The 23,209-nt window shown below is 37.8% G+C and overlaps 1 protein-coding gene across 1 annotated transcript in view; it reads right to left on the bottom strand.

Annotated features, from left to right (window-relative positions):
• Nucleotides 1-23,209, bottom strand: part of DNAH11 (dynein axonemal heavy chain 11) — a 311,121-nt gene that overhangs the window by 54,097 nt on the left and 233,815 nt on the right. Inside the window, exons 65-66 of the mRNA XM_058534426.1 lie at nt 14,100-14,335; nt 12,772-12,894 (exon numbers count right to left, since the gene is read on the bottom strand). Of these exons, the coding sequence (XP_058390409.1) occupies nt 12,772-12,894; nt 14,100-14,335 (359 nt within the window). The remainder of the gene's footprint in view (nt 1-12,771; nt 12,895-14,099; nt 14,336-23,209) is intronic.

Below are 23,209 nucleotides of genomic sequence, written 5' to 3'. Positions count from 1 at the left end.
AGCTACAGTTTTTCCAATCAGCTATTACTCATAACTGTGCTCCCCTCCCTAGGCTTTCAAGAAAAAAAGGATGAGACTGGCCAACATGGAGCACGAGGTTCTGACAATATTGCTTCTGGGTACAGGTGATAAAAGCTTTTATATGGTTAAATACTTATTTAATCAAATATCTGAGTTACAGCAATGCTCCATAAGATGGCTCACAGATGACTCGGTGGCTCTAAGTCTTCCTTGCACACCTACACATACCCTGAGGCATTCAGATACCCCAGGTTGAGAACCACAAATCTATTCGCTTGAGGGACAGTTCTGATTTTTCTCTGTGAAGAGTCAGAGTTAACTGGAGGAAAAGAGAATGATGTCTGCCTATAAAACTGAGTTTTACATTTTGCTCTGAAACATTATTTTACAGATTGAGATTTCTCAGGGATAGTAAACTATCCTCAATTGGGGTGTTTATGATCTATGAAAGGCAAAAACTATGTAATGACTCAGTGGGTTTTATCATTGCTGCTAGGTTAATTTTGGTTAATCTCCTATCAGGGAAAATTAAACAGACTGCTAGTGCTCTCTCATGATTTGAAGGATCCAAAAAAACAACGGAGTTAACCAGAGGGGTGGGATAAGCAAACAATCACTTTGTTGTTTCTGTGAAAGACACGAATCCAGAGGTTACGACTTCCAGAACATAGGAGGCAGCTATGAGCTCTTGAACTTGAACTCCAATGAGAAGCAATAGCAGGTGTCAAAAGCAACATAAAACTTCGAAGTGGGGCTACATTCTTAAAACAGTAGTTCTTAACCCACTTTCAGCCCCATGCTCCCCAGGAACAGGACGCTGGCCTGTGACACTGCATCACAGTGAGAATCAAGTGGGGCAGGAGTCTATGAATCTGGGGGGAGTTGCTCCCAGAGCGTTTTTATACGTCCCTCCAGGGGAGGGAGCTCCTCCTGTGCCCTCTTCTCACTGGCTAAGAACTGCTGGTTTGGAGGTGAGAGACTAATTATACAAACTCAGAACCGAAATAAAATGACTTTTCCCAATACAAACACCACAGTTTAATTGGATAGGACATAGGGTGAATCAAAAACATTGTTTCACCCAGCAGAGTTGTAATTTTAGAGCAAAAGAGCCCCTAGAGATTATTCACCTGATTCCTTTTTATGGACCCAAAGAGTTTATGACTTGTCCAAGGTCACATAGCTCAGTGGCAGACCTGAGACTAGAACGTGGGTCTCTAGACTCCTAGTATAAAGTTCATTTCACTGCACCACGTTGCAGGCTAATTTGCTCTGTTTGGTGGTGACAGCTTGTAAGCCCAGCCTCTGACGATCTGTCTGATCATCCGTCACAAGAGGGCACTGAGAGATATGATTGACTCAGTAATAGTCTATGGCCACTAGAGAAAAAAATATGAAGACACAGCTCTGAGAGCATGCCCTGCTGATCTTTGCTTAGCAATTCTGTCCTTGTTTACGGAGGAGAACAGCACTGATTATCGAAGTGCCTAGTCCTAATCAAAGGGCTAGAATTTCTGGTAGATATTTGCAAAAAATGAATTAATTTATAAAATTTTAAAAATAAATCCATCAATTTACATAAAAGTTTTCTATCTTCTGACTTTTAGGAAAAAGAAAATACATTTCAAGTATGTCAAAATGCTCACTAGTTAGCTGAATGAATTATTGTATAATAAAGACAATCATCTACAAATTAACTATAAATTCAGTTTTCCATAAGTCAGGTTTGCATAAAAATCAGGTACCCTGAGAATTTCAAAATTCCTTCAAAGTTTATTCAAAATCCAGCCAAAAGGTGTCCTGGGATAAAAAGATTTCTAATTTCTTCAAGTCATGGAAGGTCTTTATTTTTGTGGAGAATTGATATGCAAATTACATTAAAAACACTTGAAAATGATTTCTTGGCCAATGTTCATAGGATCTGTGATAGACACGGGGAAACATTTCTCTCAATTTTCAGATTTACCTGAAAGCCAGAATCTCTGTGAGTTGAGAGAGGCAGAATTGTCTCAGGATAGCCAGGATGAGAGTCTGAAGTGGGAGATCAGAATCTGGAGCTCTTGTTTCTGAGATACATATCTGGAAACTAAGGACTTTTGTTGGAATTGTTCTCAAGATTTAGTGTAGTTAACTGTTGAAAATGCCATCAGTCTTGGATCATAGAAACCTAAATGAATTTCTCTAGTGATCAGATATTTTCAGAACCTGAACAAACACCATCATTGTTTTTTATTGCCATTTAAAACCAAACATGGAGAAGTAGCGTATTCAATTTAAAATAAGGACTTACTGCTATGGCAGGTCCGAGTCTTTTCTAGGAACGGCTGCAGCAGGACTCAAAAAAGATTTACAAAGCCTCCCTCACAATGCTGTTTGGAGAGAAATTTCCTAAAATATCACATTATTATATTGAAGGTTCTCACTGTAAGATGTGCAATTCAGACAACTAACAAATTCTCAGAATCAGAAGAATTCCACTCTGCAGGCCTCATCAGAGCCGTTTTGTCACGGTAAAGAGATAGCAGGCGGGTATTGAGATAAGTAAATAATATAGTCCCACTAGCTGGGAAAAAAAAACACACTCAGGAGAAGAAAAAAATCTTTTCAATGGACATCTAAAAGCCTTACTGCATGTCCTGCTGTTTAAAATTAAAAGCTTCCAGATTAGACTTGTGAGCGCCAACAGCTCCGGCTGAGAGTGCAGCGCAAGAATCAGGTGTAGCACACGGCAGAGGCAGGTGTTACTTAGCAACCTCGGCAGGAATGGCCCTGCCAGTTGGTCAAACCCAGTTCCTCAAGAAAGGTTTCCGCTGAAAGCTGCACAGCTGGCAAGACTTTCAAGAAAAGGAAGGAAAGTAAGTCCTGAATAGAAATGAGTTAATTGTCTTGCTGCTTCATACATCTAATATAACCAACACGTCCTTCTAAGATAAAAGAAAACTTCAATCAGAATTAAAAAAAAAGATTAATGTTACAAGAGTCTAGATACCATTGAACAGAAGAAAAAGGGAACTAAAACAGAAAATCATAGATTATTTCCCTTTTGATATATACATAAAACATACATATTATATATATTCTAATACATCCATATTTAAAATTATAATGTAGCATGAAAAATAAAGAAATTTTGGTTCTATTTATATTTATTTGCCTTTTAAAAGATTTGGCGCTCTCCGGCCGACCCTGTGGCTTAGTGGTTAAGTGCGTGCGCTCTGCTACTGGCGCCCCCGTTGGGATCCCGGTGCGCACTGATGCACCACTTCTCTGGCCATGCTGAGGCCGCGTCCCACATACACCAACTAGAAGATGTGCAGCTATGACATACAACTATCTGCTGGGGCTTTGGGGGTTAAAAAAAAAAAGATTTGGCGCTCTCACTGCTGTGGCCCAGGTTCGGGGAACCACACCACCCATCTGTCAATTGTCATACTGTGGTGGCTTCGTGTTGCTGTGATGCTGAAAGCTATGCCACTGGCATTTCAAATACCAGCAGGGTCACCCATGCTGGGCAGGTTTCAGTGGAACTTTCGGACTAAGACAGACTAGGAAAAAGGACCTGGTCACCTACTTCTGAAAAAATTGGCCATTAAAACCCTATGAATATGGGGCGCCCCGTGGCTTAGCGGTTAAGTGTGCGGAGCGCTACTGGCCGCCCGGGTTCAGATCCCGGATGCGCACCGACGCACCGCTTCTCTGGCCATGCTGAGGCCGTCCCACATACAGCAACTAGAAGGATGTGCAGCAATGACATACAACTATCTGCTGGGGCTTTGGGGGAAAAATAAATAAATAAAATTAAAAAAAAAACAAAAACCCTATGAATAGCTGCTGAGCATTGTCTGATATAGTGCCAGAAGGTGAGAGGATGGCGCAAAAAGACCATAAAAGGTTCCTCTATGCTGTACTCAAGGTCGCTAGGAGTTGGAATCCACTTGAGGGCACTAACAACAACAAAAACAGTATTAGCACGATGATTGTGAGGGTGTGTATGCACTATCTGTAGACCCTGAATATTATACTTAAAAATAATTCTTGATTGAATTTAGGAATAAAAAAATTGTTGGAGTGTCTTTTTTACAATTAAACTTTATTTTGAATTTAGAAATTGGGAGAGACTAGAATGTTGAATTCTATTATATGAGGGCATGAATTAATTTGAAAATTAAAATATTCTTACCTACAGGGACTTAATGAGAGAACTACATAACCCCAGAGTTTATTTAAAAACCATAATTTTCCAGCTCAAGAGAGCACATTCCAAGATCTCATTCAAATAGATCTATAATCAACAATAATACAATCACACGGCATCAACTCCAAAGGTGGCTATATAAACTGGAAACTTGCTAATTAAAACAATTCCTCTTATTAATTTTAGTGCAGCTTTCAGGAAACCTAGTCATTATAAAATAAGTAACTGTAAAATACTGTCTCCCTTTCATTTTATTATTTCTATAAAAATAGAAACATATCATATAGCTAATATTTCTATTAAAGTTTCTTTCTAGGGAATGCTACTTAAAGACTATTACTAAAAGAATAATTATATGAAAATAAATATAGACTAAAGTATAAAATGTCTTTTTAACGTAATATTTATATGCTCAGAAACAAGCTGAAATACATCTTGCAGTAAGGTTACTCCACCGAAGATTAAAGTTCAAAAATTACTTCAATAATAGCTGGGGGGATTTGAAAGCTTAAAGAGATATAATTTTATAAAGATGCTCCACAGATCAGCAACTTCTCTAACATGTAAGCTAGCAGATTTGCTTTGGAAAAGTACATGTTGATAAATCTTCCCAGATATGTTTCCTGTCGATTGATACCATGAGATATATTTTACTTAAAATTAGGATTGTCTGGAGTTTGGTGGATTTAATTATTTGTAATTACCCAGCTGTTGTCAGCCTGTGGCCATTTTATGACAGTGGTATCTACTATGTGGGTCAGGTTCAACTGTATATCTTCTCAAACATAGATTTAATGTGCTATTGATGAAACCATTACTAGAACCAAATTAAAGTCTGGGCTGATGTATTGGTCCACAGGGACCTGTCAGACATGAAAGAAGTAATTAGTATTCATTACTTCATACTCCACAACATTCCAATTATTAATGAACTTCAACTTTTGGACTATGCTGTATCTATCACAAGCATCTTCTCAGACATTCATTATTAGGAAGAATAAACTAATATTGGTTTAAAAAGAGGCCCTGAAAACAAACAGAACTAAAAGAAACAAAAACACTATTAATAGCCGAAAACTCTCTGAGGAATGTGACTTACTCCCAGGAGTCTGAAAGTGTTATCCCACCTGCATTTGAGGAGGAATATGATACAGTAAAGACATTCCGGGTGAATGCACCAGCTTTGCAATCTCTGTGGGTTGTTTCCTCCTCTTTTTCTTGTTTTTAATGCTATTTTATCTTTACAACACAAAGGGAAACATATTTTTAACCCCACAGGTAATCACACAGAGTAACATAGAAACATAAAGATATAAGGGGATAGAAAAAAATCAAGTAAAATGTTCATTGTTGAAGATCAGAACAGGTAGCCCTATTAGAAAACTTACAAACAAGTAGATTAATTTGGGATGTGCTCAAGGCAAAGTCAAAATTTTTTTATTCCTGTTTTAACACTGCAAATGGGTATCTCTATTATTAAACAGAACCATATCAACATTTTCCCATTACTTTTCTTTTCATTGTTTTCTCCCAGTTTTAATTTATTGCACTAAAAGGAAAATAATTCTTACTTCTACCAATCTATTATTTTTTTTCATATCCTCTTCTAGTTTGCATATATATGAATATTTTAAAAAGTTTTTCTCTCTCTCTTTTTTAAAGACTTACATGAAGGAACAAGAAAGTGTTTGCTTTGTTTAAACATCTTGTTAGGTTAAAAGAATACAATCACTAAAATATCAAACTATATTCCAAAGAACTTTTAAAGCTTTTATAAATAAAACTATTCTCAAAATTTTGAGTGTCCTCAACTTTTTCCATTCAAAGAGGTTGGAAAAAATAGGACATAGGAATAGTTCTTCATAGGAAGAAGTGGCTAATAGTATAAAATACAGAAATCTTGTGTACTATAAAAAATAGCAGAAGAATGAAAGTCCCCAGCTCAGTCTTCTGAAAGACCCCACAACTCATACACTACTGGTGAGCATGTTCATTTGTACAAACACTTTGGAAAACAATTTGGCGATATCTTTTAAAGCTTATTGTGCACATAATCTACAACCCAACTATTCTACTCCAGAATATAAACTCTGAAGAACCTCTTGCTGTGTGCACCTGTAGATGTGTATATGAATATTCAGTACATGAATATCCATAGCAGCATGCCCTATAATAGCAAAAAAATTTGAAAACAACCTAAATGTCCTTCAACAGGAACATTAAATAAATTGAGGAGTAGCCACACCATTGACTATTATAGTGATAAACATGAGATTAGAGCCAAGTGAAAAGAATTAGAGCTAAAAGCAAGACTATAGGAAGTCTTAGAAACATAATATTGAGTAGAAATTTAAGTCCCTTTAAACTATATAAACTATGATGGCATTTTTATAAAGCCCCAAATCAAACAAAAATAAATAATATATCGTTTTAGAAAATGCATATGATGAAATTATTTTAAATAAAGTAATGAAGTGATAACAAAATTTAGAATATTGACTACCTTTGGAGAGGAGGCAGAATGGGAAAGGAGAGGAGCAGAAAGGTGGCTTAAAGATATTGGTAATCTTTCAGTTCATAATTTGAATGGTAGATACGTGTCTAAATTATTATTATTCTTTATAACTTTCATATATTATGTATTTTATATGTATCAGTATTAATTAATAAAATTTATTTATTTTTTATTTTTTGTGAGGAAGATCAGCCCTGAGCTAACATCCATGCTAATCCTCCTCTTTTTGCTGAGGAAGACCGGCTCTGAGCTAACATGTATTGCCAATCCTCCTCCTTTTTTTTCCCCCAAAGCCCCAGTAGATAGTTGTACATCATAGTTGCACATCCTCCTAGTTGCTGTATGTGGGACGCGGCCTCAGCATGGCCGGAGAAGCGGTGCATCGGTGCGCGCCCAGGATCCGAACCCGGGCAGCCAGTAGCGGAGCGCGCGCACTTAACCGCTAAGCCATGGGGCCAGCCCCAATTAATAAAATTTAAATAACCAAAACTCTCTACTGCTTTTAGGAGGCAACTTAAAATAGCAAAAGATATGACTGATTCCTTCCCTCTCTACCCCTCCTTTTTGCTGATCTGCTTTGTGGCTCCATTCATGGTTTGTTCATACTTCCCATGTCCAAAAGACAATGTCTTACTTCAGAGCCTGTATGTGAAGACCTATATGTGCTATGCTCTTTGTGTTTTTTTTCTTCACCAGATAAGAAAATATAAACACAAAGAACAGGCTAAACAACTTATCCTAAATCACCAAACTAGGGTGTCACAGACTAAAATTGGATCCAAGTTTCATCTTACTTCTTCTACCCCAATACTAGTTTCTAACAACAATGTACTAGTGCATAAGCCCCACCTCATAGCCTTAAAAGTCTCTCTTGAAAATGGACATGTAGCTAGTTCAAGACAGTAGGCTGAACACTGTATTTACTTTCCTTCCCATGCCAAATCCTATGGAAATGATGGAAAGATACATGCTTAGAGAATGAATGAATTCAAAATCATGTTAGAAAACAAGAAAGAGTACAATGAGTGGAAGCAAAAAAAAAAAATTGAGGAATTAAAGAAAGTGATGAGAAATCTAATGGAAAAAATTAGCAAAAGTTAACAATGGGCAATTCACGGAAGGCTAAAAAACATATCCTTATTAACAGTAAGAGAAATATAAAGAGCAAAGAGATAATGATTCTATTGTTTGATGTTGCTATTGGCTTTTGCTCGTGGTGCCTTGTTTCCTTGTGTGTTCTATGATTTTTGCCTGTGAACTCATGTACCTTCGAATTATATCTTTCACAATCCTCTGAAGTCTGGATTTATGTATATTATTCCAAACAGGAATTTGTTTGCTTCTGCCAAGTGCCTTGGGATGTGACCAATCCAAGAACACTTTAAAATAAGTTATTGCTTTGAGGTGTTTTAGGGCATATAAATAATAAAAATTTGTCTTGAATGTTCATAAGAGGGATGGGTCTTGGTTAGGAATTCTCAGGGGATATGTTTCCACCTCTTCTGAGGGCAAGGGTAGAGAAAGAAAAGTTTCCTTTCTGCAGTGCTGGGTTTGGTTTGTTTAATGTTTAACCCTTAAATAGAAGGAATGGCCCCCTGAGGCTCTAGCATCACCCAGGAATCTCTTAGCAGATTTCACACCCTGAATAGGCCCTAGGCTTGGTCCAAGCTCTGTACATCCAACAAAACCGAAACCCAAGGTCATCAGTCTTTAGCAGATACCGTCAGGAACAAAACCAGCTTTGGTGTTCCTTATCTGATTCCTGCTTTTTGGTCACACATTTTTTTGTAACCAAGTGATAGATTTCAAAAGACGTTTTTAATATTTTAACTAACATATTTAGTTGTTTTTTAGTATTCACATATCTAATCTGCCACAGTGCCAGAAATAAAAGTCTATGTTTTTATTGTTTTGTTTTTATTTTGATTAACCATTTTTTTAAAGTCATATAGTATATGATTCTCACCCATAGAGAACTTGTAATCTAATAAGGATACATGAGTAAAAAAAATATTTAAGCATATTGTAAGAGGGACATATGAAGACAGAATGACACAGTGACAGTATAGAATGTACTATGTGTGGGAGGCATTAAATGTGGAAAATTAAAATCCCATTTAATTGATTAAATAGCAGTTGAATTCTGAATTAAGTGAATTTGGCATTTGTAGAAAGAAAAGATAAGTAAAATAGCACATCAAAGGAGAAGGGATTATCTGTGTGAAGTAATGACATTAGTAAGAGGAAATGCAGCAGTATCAAACAGGCAAAGCATTTTGTGGCTTCGTAGAAGAGCTTTAATTCAATTCAATGTAATACATAACAGAGAATTCTTAATGGGTTCTTGAATAGGGGAGTGATGATAGATGCAATATTAGAAAAAAATTATTTTAACCACTGTCTGGATTGGAGAGGAGTGAGCAGAGAAAGGATATAAAGAGATTACTTCAGTCAGCAGGAAGAAATGAAAGGCCTGAACCACACTGCAAGGTGTAGATATGAAAGCAAAACATAGATCCCAAAACATTGGTGGGAAAATAAGCAAGGTTTAGGGAAAAAATGGATTGTGAGAGTAGGAAGAGTTAGATTGGGAAAGTAGCATTCACAGGAATTCTACTGAAAAAATGGTAGTGCCTATTTATTTGGAAAAGCTAGTTAAGAAACTAGATTTACACATATTAAACTTTATATAGTCATAGGACATTCAAGAAGACATTAACTAAGCTCTTTCATCCCTATTTTTCTGATCTATGAAGTGGGTGTATCCCTCTGCTCTTCTGACTATATAGCATCTCCCTAGACAATCACATCCACCATGATGGCTTAACTACCTCTCTTTGTAGATGATTCCCCATCTACATGTTCGGCCAAGATCTCCTTATTGAGCTCCATACTCACATGCCCAATTGCTTCTTAGACTTCTCTTTTGGGAATGAGTGTTACAGCAGCAACTCAATTTCTGAATGTCCAATATAAGTGAAATCATTATTCCTTTCCCCACACTTACTTCTATTGCTATATCACATCACTCCATAAATCACACCATCATTTAACCTGGCAGAAGACTGGAAATCACCCTTGAACCTTCCTTCTTCCCTACCAACAATATCCAACTAATGACCATAAATATGATATTAACTCCTTGAGATTTCTTTGATTTGTCCTCTTCTCTCTCTCCCTACTGTCACTGCCTTAGTTTAGCCTCATATTGTGTCTCAACTGGATTTTTGCAATTGTTTGCTAATTAGACTCTGGCTCTAGATCCACGCGCCTTCAATCATACTTCATATTGCCAACAATATGACCTTTTAGAAACATAAATCCGATCACAACGCTGCCAGCATGCTTAAGAGTCTTCACTAGCTTCCCCATTGACTTATGTTCATGATTTTCAAGTGAAAGTATGGAGACTCCAGATTTGCTACTCCAGGAAGGCATGGTCCTTTGGTCAAAAACCACTGCTGTTGTCAAAAGCCATTGCTGTTGTCAACTAGAGTTACTGATAGGAATGGGTCCCTTCAGTGTGTCTGAGGAAAAAAAATTATCAACCGATAGGAAAAGGCCAACCTACAGGTGACCTGTGGTGCCCAAGGATGTCCACATTCTGGGCCCTGCCAATCTCTCTGGTCTCATCTCTCGCAGTCCACACTCCCGCTTTTCCTCCCAAACGCAAGACTATTCAGCGATTTGGATCCTATTTGCAGTTCCCCAAAGCTGTTGGACAGTTTCATGTGTTTTACTATTTTTCCATAAAGTCTTTCCAAGTCTCCACTTTGGAACTGATGACTTCCTGCCATGTAGACAGTAATGCATCATGAATGATGATTCAGTCAGCAACAGACCACATATTTGACAGTGATCCCATAAGATTAATACCATATAGCCTAGCGGTATAGTAGGCTATACCATCTAGGTTTGTGTAAGTATACTCTAGGATGTTCACACACTGAAGAAATGGCCTAACAATGCATTTCTCAGAACATATCCCCATCATTCAGTGATGCATGACTGTACTTCTGTCACATCAATGGCACTGTATTACTTTTATCATTTATAGGCCCATCTTTCCTGAAAGGAAATGTAGCCTTCTTAAGGGCACATCTATACCTTATCATGCTTTGAATCTGCAGCCCCCAGTACACTGCCTGGCATATAGCAGTACTCAGAGAAGGTTTATTCAATGACTAATAGAATACGTAAGGACTTCACTAGCACTCAGATTCTTTGGGTAAAGATACTCCAAAAACATCTGCATGGGAGAGGGAAGTGGGGAAGACTGGAGATACAGATCTCTAATTTACGCTCATACAAGTGGTTGTTCCCACACTTGAGAGTTTAGGAGCTAGGACTGTTAAGATAGTAACTGCATGTGGTAAGCACCATCTGTTATCCTCTTACACATCGTTTAAAATTCTCTTAACCTTCTAAAAAAATGCTGGAATGACATGATTAGTTCTAGAAAGCCTAATAGAGAGTACATATTCAGTAAATATTATTAGTTTGGAATAAATCGTTCTGGCCTGATATTTTGTGATAAAGACTTAATGCTCTCTGTAAAATAATTTGTTTCCAAAATAAAAGACCTCTGAGATTCTGATATTTAACATATCCATACTAAGGAAAAATCATGACTCAAATTTATCAGTCTCGGAAAATTTCAGATTATCAAAAATATATATATATTTTTTATATATAATAGAGAGTCACCAAATTTTTTACACTGAAATTGTGTGACTGAAAGTCCAAGTTAAAGCTAGAGAATACGTATTTCACTGACAAAAAATTTTAGGTCTTCATAATAGAGTCAGAACCTTAATAACAAGGATTTCACTTTAATGACATTCAAGATTTTACACTATATTTTTAACACATCAGACACAGCTACAATTATATTTATGTTAAGAGTTACAGTTTGTCAAGTGTCTTATTAGACTGTTCTAAGTGCATGTCTGGGCAAATTTTGGTTTATTAAACAATTATAAGTTGTCAGTCACGGTCAATGGATTTACTTAGTGAGTTGTATAATAAATACTATACCAATCGGTTAGAGACTATTTAAAAAATAGAAGTTAGTCACCCTTAAGTAGGCCTATTTCCACTTAAAATTGACAGGATTAATCTAGTGATGAAAAAGGAGACAGACACCTTTGAGGCAGAGAGTGGGTGTCAAAAGAGGAGGTTGGGAAAGCTCTGAAATGACACCTTTGTGAAGAAAAAACAACAGAAAAAGAGAAGGCAATCCAGTGAAATAAGTCAAATGCCACAGTCTCCCCGGAGCCCACCAGGCTTGACAACTGCTGCATGTGACTGTTTACACATTTATAGAAAGTGACACGATGACTCCTTGGAAAGAGCTCCACTGCCCCTGGGAGAATGTCCTGGAGAGTGTGGTGTTCCAGGGGGAATGACGGTCATTGGAACGTCACATAGAGCTCACCAGGGGTGTTCCCAGTTGTTGGCAGTCCACCACTGCTAGTATGGGAGGTGATTTTAGGGGTCTACTTGAACTCTTTTTTTTTTTTAATGATTATATATATTTTAAGTGTATTGGAAATCACAAAACTAGCACAGTACACCCGTGATTTTGTAGATGCTATTACTTGGAATGAGGCTGGGTAGAAAAAAAATAGTGAGTGGATTTAAAATTGATTTAAAGAAAAATATTAAGTAAATAAGGTACAAGTGATACGCAATTAAGGCAAACATACTAAAGGTGTTTAGAAAAGTACTAAAGTTAGAGAAACATTGGTGTAAACTAATAAGGGAGCAAGTACTCTCAGATTTGTGACAATGCATTTTTTGGTCTATAAATCAAGAATTGGGTAACATAAATCTAAATCCACCAAAGAAATAGTCTGAAAGTCTGGATCATGTTGAGGTTGCTTTGGTCTTGGAGTGTAGGTGCCTTGGAATGGACATTCAGAAATATCACCAAGAAGATGCCAATAGATTACACTTGATTACGAGGCTAAGAAATAGAACCTGACAATCAAACTCATGTATAGCACAAAATATATGTTAAAAATTCAAAAATACTTACTTCCCTTTTTTAATCGTGTTCCTACCAAGCAGTGGATCAAGGACCGGATCTATTGTTTCCTCAAGGTTTTCAATTAAGATGACATCTCCAAAGGCCAAGGCAGTTTCAATGGTATTCAAAAACCTTAAAATTTGGTCAGAATTAAGATAATAAAATGTAAGTTAGCACAGGGAAAATGTTCAAAATTATTTACATTAAATTATATTTAATTTAATGTAGATATTTTAAATGAGACTAACTTAGAGAAAACTATAAAGTAGTATTCTTCTTCAACCAGATTAATAGAAATTAAACATTAGATTTTGAGATAAATTTCACAGCTATATTTTCCAAGTGAAATTCAACAGTTTGAACTAATAAGCTCATGTGTACATTGGTTACTTTTGATAATAATCATGGTTGAAATAAATGTAACTTACCCAAGTATCGTAAGTTTAAATTCATTCAATAGGTCCTTTTTTGATGGAAAAATTCAAATTATATTAAATGCCTTGTAGTTTTATCAAACATTTATCTTTTAAACTTTTAGGTTCCATCATATAAAGTGGTGAACCACTATTTTATTTCATTCCCAGTCTCCAAAAATAGTTTCTCCCTTCAAAAATAATTTTCTCCAAGTATTCAGATAAGCAAGGAATACATTTATCTACACAACTGTAGAAATTCCTTATTTCATTTTACATGTGAAAAGATTATGGAGGCGTCAAATGAAATATCAGTAAGTCTAAAATTATTTATTTAACATTAACTGAACACCAACTACATACAAGACAGCTTTCTCCTCATCAGACAGTATTATCATGAGGACCCAATGACAAAAATCTTGGAGTAGATTCAGTTTTCAAAAGTGACATGTAAAACTTGACTAAGAAATTAAATTATCTTCAGGCATCCAATGTTGGAACTTGTAGCCATGTTAAAATCTTATTGTAGGCAAAGTATAAATTTAGGAATATGACTGTAAACATCATTAAGCTTACAGGGGCACTTGGCAATTCTGTGTTACCATATGCCAAACACTGTCAAGAAGGATTAGAATACATCATATTTCCATTCTTGGCCTTAGGAACTTGACATCTTTTTCCTCTCAGATGCAGTGTTTGTTCTAACCTTCAATCTAATTGCTTCTTCAGGTAAGTAGGTGCCACTCAACATAAATGCCCTTTTAACAGGGATGCTTTACATGAGACACCAGCAGGCAGATAAACAAGTCGTATCAAATTGTAACACTTCAAAGTGGGGAGAGGTCTAATGAATGCCAGAACTTTGTAAAAATCAGAACCATTGCACAGCAGCTCCAGAAAGCCAGTCCTTCAGATTTCACATACCCTTTCTGGCCCAAATGTGTGACTTTCAGGTCAGTTCCATACTTATTCTTGATCCACTTAATTCCCTGTTGCTGGGGATCTATCATGAGGGGCCAGCGCTCACAGTGTGTTAGGATAGTGGCGTTTTCGATTGACATTCTGTCACTGGGCAGTCCTTCGTTATTCCAGGTGGCAATTGTAGCATCATCCGTCAACATGGCAATCAAGTCCAGGCCTTCAGTTACTGGGATGGAAACCTTTAAAATGAGAGTTCGGTGCAATGAACTGCCAGTGTGGCAGAGGAAAAGACTCAGCATGACAGACAAGACGACAAGAAACCAAAGCCAAGAGAACACATGCAAATCCTCTGTAGACTCTCAGAAGCCAAACAAAACTCTCATCGTGGAATACAATTTGACTCAATAAGCCTGGTATTTACCTCTCAAAGATCTGTCAACTGCAGTATTCAACATCTGACTTACTAACTGCATCTGTCTGGCTCCAAGTGAAAGGGGCTTTGCCCTATACATACATCTACAGCTATTCCAACAAGGTGAGAGTGAATTTAGACAGCAGATAAACACCAGGCAGAATAACAGAAATGTATTTGCCCATGAAGTAATCACCCCACATAAGCAACGCTAAAATGCAGTATCTTGCTCAGGCATTTCATCTTTTCCTACAGGCCAACACTACAAAGAGATAACTTCCCTTTCTGGGATGGGCGAATGGAATGTATTCAATCTGCTAGAACTTCATCAATTTGTTGGTTGTGTCAAGGAACTTAGATTACAGTCTCCACTCTGAGAGGGAATTGCATACATTGTGACAGCGAAAAGCAGCATTGCAAAGTGGGGAGCTGTCTCCTTTAAAGGAGAGAGAGAGAAAAAGAGAAACCTATTTTAAAGAGTAAGGATCATTCTTTACAGAAATGAACTGACTTGACCAAAAATAAACAAGATTGCACAAAGGAATTTCTTCGTTTGGTCATCAATAACCAAACATTTATTGAGTACCTCCTGCATATAAAACACTGTCTGGAGACAACAAAATGAGCAAGATGAAAAAAGAGCTAGCCTCAAGGCTTGATGGGGGGCTAGCCCGCCTCCATAAGAGGTTGTAGTAAGATCCCTACTGGGAGCAGGCGGAGGAGGCTGCAGCAGCAGGAAGTTTGATGTATTGGTTGGCCACAGAGCTTCAGCAAACAACATGCTGGAAGAATTCCTACAGTAAAGCTGGGATGCAATTTGATATCAATATAGGAAAAGTAGCACAATATTCCTATTGTCCCTGACTACAATGTTATCTTAGAAATAAATTCAACTCTATCTCCTGGTGTTATGAACAAGCCTTGATATCTGACTTGATACAGTTTTCTTAAAGACACAAGCAAACTGGTATCTTTTAGAATAAGCACTCTCCTATTAGCAAGGGATACGTGGCTTTAATTTCTTACCTTCTACTTAATACAAACAACTGGAAACAACTGAAGGCTTGAATTAACTGCGTTAATTTCTGCAGCTAAAAGGAGTAACAGAAGGTACACATGTAGGTCTTGTATCTGAATTCAATACAGTCATGCACTGCATGATGACATTTTGGTCAAGGACAGACCACATATACGATGGTGGTCCCATAGATTAGTCCCGTATAGCCTAGGTGTGTAGTAGGCTAGACCATCTAGGTTTGTGTAAGTACACTCTAGGATGTTTACATAATGACGATATGCCTAACAATACATCTCAGAATGTATCCCCATCTTTAAGCAATGCATGACTGTAGATTGAATTGTTTGAGTACCTACTGTGTGCAGAGTAGAGTGCAGGGGATCAAAGAGAACACCAGTTTCCCTCTTTTCTAATGGTCAGTTTAACCTAGTAGGGGAAATAAAGCAGGTAACTCACATTAAAGAGTATCATAAATACTTTCAGACTTAAATTTTTAGAAACAAATTTTAGGATATTTTCTTTACAGCATTATGTTCAAATAGGTAGTTGCATGACTTTATACAGAATTTTTTTTCCATCAAATTATTTTTTTGCTAGTTACAATACAGGCATCACTTTAGCAACAAATTTTAACCCAGGTTTAGGCTGAGGAAAATAAACCATAATTCATATGTATCTTCCTTTTTAATCCACTCTTCTTTTCAGAATTCCTTGAAGGAGTCTACAGAAGGGAAAATGAGTTCAGAAACCAAGCACAAAGAGGGAGCCCTTCACACCCAGAGTCAGCTTCGTAAGTCAAGAAAGGCTCTGTGTAATTGCTTCACTAAGTAATGTCAACATGTTGTCAGTCAGGATGCTACTACTATAAGGTGGAGCTGAAAACAACAAAAAAGGGAAAGAGGCTCCCTTCTTCGGAAAAGAAGCTTTTACTTGAGAGAAAAGAGAAGGCTGGAAGTACCTGCCAGAAGCCAAGCCAAATCAATCCTAACACCAAATGCATATCAGAATCTCTGAAAACTGACCAAGTGGCATATTCCAAAGGGAAAAAGGGAACTTCCTGATGAGGCAAGAATCCCAGTTTCTCCTAATATAATGATAACAAAGCAACTAATATTTATAAGGCTTTGAGTGTTTATGAAATTTATTCATATACATTCACTCTTTTCATTGTCTCATTTAACTCTTACAGGAGTTACGTAAGGTAGATATCTCTATTCTTTTTACTTAGGAGACTGAGGCGTAGAAAGGTGAACACCACTAAACTCCATGTGTTAGCTCTGTCTGTAAATTGGCAGGTCAGATTAATGAGTAGAGTGCAAATGCCACCACGAACCTGCCCACGTCTTCATCTGTCTGCCCAGCGGACAACTTTGGAAGGCAACAATTTTGGATGACGATTTTATTTGGACTCTCAAGGCCGTGTATGCCCACTGTCCCTGTCCTTTTCAGTCACCACCCTCTGTGCTACTCTGTTTCTTCCCCATCCCATCCTCCAAACTCATGCCCCCACTGTTGTACTTGGTGACAACTCTTCCCATATGCCCTTTAGTATCCCAGTCCTGTTTGGACCAAACTCCCTTGCTCCCTCTACCTGCCTCTCTTACCCAAAACAGCACTCCGCTAGGGCAGTGGCTCTCAACCCCAGGCTGCATATTAGAATCACATGAGAGCATTCAAAAACCGCCCACATGCAGCCCCCCATCGCTAATGATTCCACTGCAACTGGCAGCAATATGAATTAAAAGTTCACTTCTACACGATTTCAAGAGGGTGCAAGAACCACTGCCCTAGGTCTCACTTCACTTGCAGGCTTTCTCAAGCAGACAGTTCATTTTCTTAATACTCTCATTACTAAAAAATTGTGTGTGGGAAAGAGTTGTTATTCTTCTTACTTCCCCGCAGGTCATTCCCAGACCACTGCTCTTCCAACCTTAAGTAAAAAATGCCACCTTTGAGGCCCATGGAGTCTAGCCATACGATCCTCTATGTATTTCCCCGTATTATTAAGGACATAGTTATTCGTCCTTCTTGCCTTCCCAAGTTTTGCTATCAATCCGTGACAACCTCAATGCCCAATATGACAAATCCACTCTCCTGCCTTGACATCCTTCATGCCAAAGCTCTATGTTTCCTTTCCACTCCAGCATTCTGGGGGAAGAGGCGGAGGGAGGGGAGAATAACAGAACCACCCGGGAAGATTACACAACACGCTCAGCCCTGGCTTCCCCTACACACACCCCCGCCCCCCCCACAATGATATTGATATGTTTTTGTAGGTTATTGTACTATCTTCTTCCTTAGATGAGAAATGCTGTCCCAGACCTTGTAAGAATCTGAAATTATTTCATTATTGAAAGCTAAACTTCTAATACCCAATTCTTTAACCATGATTGTCTATACCTCTCTCACACTTTTAAACATAATAAATACTCTAACCAACAGCATTAAGACACCTAGTCCTTTACCAACCACATATTTTTTTATTGTGATATAATTTGCCATATTAACTATTTTTAAGTGTACAGTTCAGTGATATTAAGTACATTCACATTGTTGTGCAATCATCGCCACCATCCATCTCCAGAACTTTTTCATCTTGCCAAACTAAAACTCCATATCCATTAAACAGTAACTCTCCATTCCCCGCTTCCCCCAGCCCCCGGCAACTAACATTGTACTTTCTGTTTCTATGAATCTGACTATTCTAGGTGCCTCATATAAGTGGAATCACACAATATTGCCCTTTTGTGACTGACATTTCACTTAGCATAATGTCTACAATGTTCATCCATGTTGTAGCCATGTGTCAGAATTTCCTTCCTTTTTACAACTGAATAATATTCTACTGTATGTATATGCCACATTTTCCTCATCTGTTTATCTGTTGATGGACACTTGGATTGCTTCCACCTTTTGGCTATTGTGAATAATGCTGCTATGAACAAATATACAAATATCTATTTGAGTCTCTGCTTTTACTTCTTTTGAGTATATACCCAAAAATGGAATTGTTGGATCATATGGTAATTCTATATTTAATTTTTTTGAGAAAATTTACCATATTTTTAACCAGTAATTTCTGGCTATACTCACTTCTCTATCCAGCCTAAATAGCACCTTCCATTCCTTAACTGTTCTTCTGCCCGTCCCGTGACCTTCCCTGCCCTCTTTTCCTTCTGGCTTATCTGCCTAGAAATCTTGTGGCTTGGCTGGAGTCAACATTCCCTGTCCTCTCTTTTTGCTTCCAGACTTTCAGTGTTGCTGATGAAAGCTTTATTACTGTGACTACAAATTTATCTTTTCCAGATTCATTTTTAGTTTCTTAAGCCTGCTTGGCAACACTTAACATCTACTCTCCTGTTGCCCTCAATAGGTATTTTTGATGTTTTCACCACTCTGTTCACATCTGTTCTCCTCATTCCAGTTTTCTTATCTTTGGCCAGTTGGTACGGCATTTTTCTACTTACCTAAGAGAGGCCAGCAGGTGCAACTGCATCAACTTTCCTTCTCTCTATCAGTATCTCTGCCTGTGTCCACATTTGCCTCCTCCCCCCACCTGAGCTGATGGAGTCTTGCTTCTCCTACCTGAGGGTCATTCCATTTACCTCTACTCTGGAGCCCATCTCCTCCCAATTCCTGATCAATCATATCTCTTCATCCTTTTATCATCAGCAATTCCTTTTCCATTTCTTCTCCTAAAGCATAGAAACATGCTCTAGTGTCATTCATACTGAAAAAACAAACCCTTCATTTAGCTCCAAGTCTCTAACTAGGCACTTCTGTTTATCTCCTTCTCTTCACAGGCAAATTCCTACAAGAACAATCCGTCTTTTCTGTCTACTTCCTCATTTCCCATTTATTGCATAACTCAGCACAGTCTGGCTTCTGGCTCGTTGCAGCTGTGGTCACAAACGATCTTCACATTTGCAAATCTGATGACGCTTTTAGTTCTTAGTTCTTCTCTCACTTGTCTCTCTCTATGGCTTTGGCATTACTGACCATCCCCGTGTTTATACTCTTATCTCTCATTGCGCCACTCCTGCCTGGGATTCCTCCAATCTCTGACTGCTCCTTATTCATCTTCCTCCACTCCGCATTTACATGGCAGCACTGAATCAGCTCACTTTACTCTAAACCTCTTCCGGGGCGATCTCACGACACCTGTAGTTCCAAGAACCATCTATACACATTGATGACTCCCAAATCTGACTCTCCAATGGTGCTCTTATCCAGCTCTCTACTGGTTATTGACACTTGAATGTTTCAGAGACGTCTCAAACTCAATGTTCCTAAAGCTCAACTCTTCATCTTTTCTCCTAAACTGATTTTAATCTCAGGGAGTGGCACCTTCATATGCTTAGTTTCTCCCCATCACTCCCATATTCAATCCATTGCATTGCTCTATCAACTCTTCCTCTGGAATCACTCCCCTGCCTGCCATGTCCACTGTCACCACTTTGTGCAGTTTACTGTCTTCTAGACTGCCATTCTAGCAGATGGCCTAGATAACAATCGTGTCTTCCCCTCCAAGTCACTGTTCCTCTGTGGCCAGCGTGAGCTTTCAAATGTATAATTCTGACTATGTCACAGACCTGCTTAAAATCCTTCAATGACTCCCCATGCTTAGGATAAAGTTCAAACTCCTTTTCTTAGTTTATAATATGGAGGTTATAATATGGCCCCTTATTAATTCTGTAATGTTCATCTATTTTTTCCAGTTTATAATGATACATCAGTTCAGCTACATTTTCTTGTAACTTATTTAATATTTTAATACTTAAAGCACTTGGAACTCTTTTTATTTGCCATGAAGCTATGAAGGAGACCCCTAACTGTAGTTTTGCCCAAATAGTTGGTCAGTTGTTCTATCACCATTTATTGAATAATCCATTACTTCCCCCAATGATACGCAATGTACATTTAAGTATATATTCATTTATTTTAAAAAATGTATTAATAGTCTGGTAGTTACTCAAAAGATTAAACATAGAATTACCATACAGCTTAGAAAATTCCACTCCTAGGTATACACCAAAGAGAAATGAAATGTGTCCACAAAAAAACTTGTACATGAATAATTCAAATGTTTATAGCAGCATTATTCATAATAACCAAAAGTAGAAGTAACCCAAATGCCCCTCAACTGATGAATGGATAAATAAATGTGGTATATCCATATAATGGATTATTATTCAGGTATAAAAAGGAGTGAAATACTGATACAGGCTACAGCATGGATGAACCTTGAAAACATGCTAAGTGAAAGAAATGTCATAAAATACCGCATTTTGTATGAGTTTACTCACAAGAAATGTTCAGAACAGGCAAATCTATAAAGACATAAAATAGATGAGTGGTTGTCTAAGCCTGGAGAGGATAGGGTGATTGGAGGGTGATAGCTATTGGGTATAGTGTTTATTTTTAGGGTAATTAAAATGCTCTAGAATTGACTGTGATGATTGTTGTACAACCCTGTGAATACATTAAACACCAATGAATTGTACACTTTAAATGGGTGAATTGCATGGTATGAAAATTATATCTCAATGAAAAGAAGTACCGAGCATCCACAATGTTCCAGGTGACATTCTAAGATCGAGCAGTGAATAAAACATACAAAATCCTTGCTTAAATGAATGAATGTAGAATGGATCTTACATTCCAGTTGGGAGAGGGGAAAGATATTAGTCATAACAAATGAATAAAGGAAATAACATATTAGAAAATGATAAATGTTATGATGAAAACAATGGAGCAGGATGAGGCATGCTGAGGGTTAGAGGTTGTAATCACATCTAGGGCTTTGAAGGTATTATTTGAACAAAGACCTGACGGATGGAAGGGAGTAAGATGTGTATATGTCCTGAGAGAAGACTTCACGAGAGAGGAAACAGCTAGTGCAAAAGGCCTGAGGTTGAAGCATATCTGGTATATTTAAGGAAGGTGGCCAGTGTGGCTAGAGCAGAGTAGTGAGGCAAAAAATAGGAGTAAGTGAGATAAAAAGAGATGATGGGACCAAATCACATAGGATTTTACAAAGCTTTGTAGGATTTCTGGCTTTGGCTCTGAGTGCAATGGGAGGTCATCAAAGGGATTTTAGAAGAAAATTCACTTAATCTAACTTTAATTTTTAAAGGGTCACACAGGGCTGATATGTTGAGATAAGATTTGGAGAGAAGCAACAAATGTAGAAGCAGGGCAACCCATTAGGAAGTTTTTGCAGTAGTCCAAGAGAGGGATGATGGCTTGGCCGAAAATGGGAGCAGTGAAGGCAGTGAAAAGTGGTCAGATTCTGAACGTATTTTGAAGGTGTAGCCTATAGAATATCCTAGATGGACTGGATATGGGTGTCAGAAAAAGGAGCAACATCAAGGTGACCCCAAGGTTTCTGGCCTAAGCTAACAGAAGGATGGAGCTGCCATTAAACAAATCAGGAACACTTGGACAGAAGAGGTTTTGGGGGGAAGATCAGGATTTCAGTTTGGATATGCTGTAGTGGAGACATCTTTCAGATACAGAAGACACAGAAGTGAAGATGCCATGATTTGGGCTGCAGATATACATTTGGGAGTTATTGGTATACAGGTGACATTTAAAGCCATAAACGTAAGAAGCAGCTCAAAGATTGAAGTCTGGGGCATTTCAACATTAAGAGGTTAGGGAGAAGAGAAAAATATCAACAAAGAAGTCCAGGAAGGATTGACCAATGAGGTACGAAGAAGATGGGAGAAAGGTGATGTCTTGGAATCAAGTGAAGAAAGTATTGATGGGAGGATGGAGTGATCAATTGCATCAAATGCAGCCAATAGTCAAGTATGATGAGAATGGAAAACAAACCACTTAACTTACCAATGTGGAAGCAAAACCCGACAAGAGGAGGTCTGGTGGAGTGGTGGGGAGAAAAGCCTATCTGGAGTGACTCAGAGGAAATGGCGGGAGGATTTCTAGACAGTGAATATAGATTACTCTTCCGATGTGATTACTGTAAATGAGAGCAGAGAAATGGAGAAGTAGCTAGAGGGGCAGAGAAGGTCAAGAGAAATTTGTTGGTGTATTTTTTTTAAATGTGAGAAATATCTACGTATTCGAATGCTGGTGGGAATGATCTAGTAATGAATTGGTAGAGAGGGAAAAATTGATGATGACAAAGAGAGGAGAGTTACTCTAGAACTGTCCTTCAGGAAGGAAAAGGGGATGAAAACTTGTACACAACCCAAATGGTTGGCCTTGGATAAAAGTGTCAGTTGTTCGCCTTATGGCATCAGGAGGGAAGACAGTATACGAGTACAGATGTTGGTAGGTGATAGATGTGGTTGTGGGAGGTATGCATTCACATATATTACGTACGTACAAATGTCTCTTTACATCCTTGAATGCTTCTGAATTCTATTGTAGTCTAGTGTTCTATTTCCCCTGCAGAACAACTTTGTTGTAATTATTTTAGTTTCAGAATATATTTTAATATCTTAAAGGACAAGGGCCCTCTTTACTGTTCTATTCCGAAATTATCTTGGTGTCCTTAAAAACATATTCTTCCAAAAAACTTTAGAATCACTGAACCAAGTAGGAATACAATACTCCTTGGAGTTTTGACTTGAACTGAGTTAAATTTATTTACTAAATTGGGGAGAATTGATGCATTGAGAATATAAAGTCTTCATTTCCAGGAACATTAAGGATTTC

Source organism: Diceros bicornis, chromosome 3 (genome assembly GCF_020826845.1).
Source record: "Diceros bicornis minor isolate mBicDic1 chromosome 3, mDicBic1.mat.cur, whole genome shotgun sequence".
In the NCBI taxonomy this organism is placed as follows: Eukaryota; Metazoa; Chordata; class Mammalia; order Perissodactyla; family Rhinocerotidae; genus Diceros; species Diceros bicornis.
This window is presented reverse-complemented; position numbering and strand designations above follow the sequence as displayed.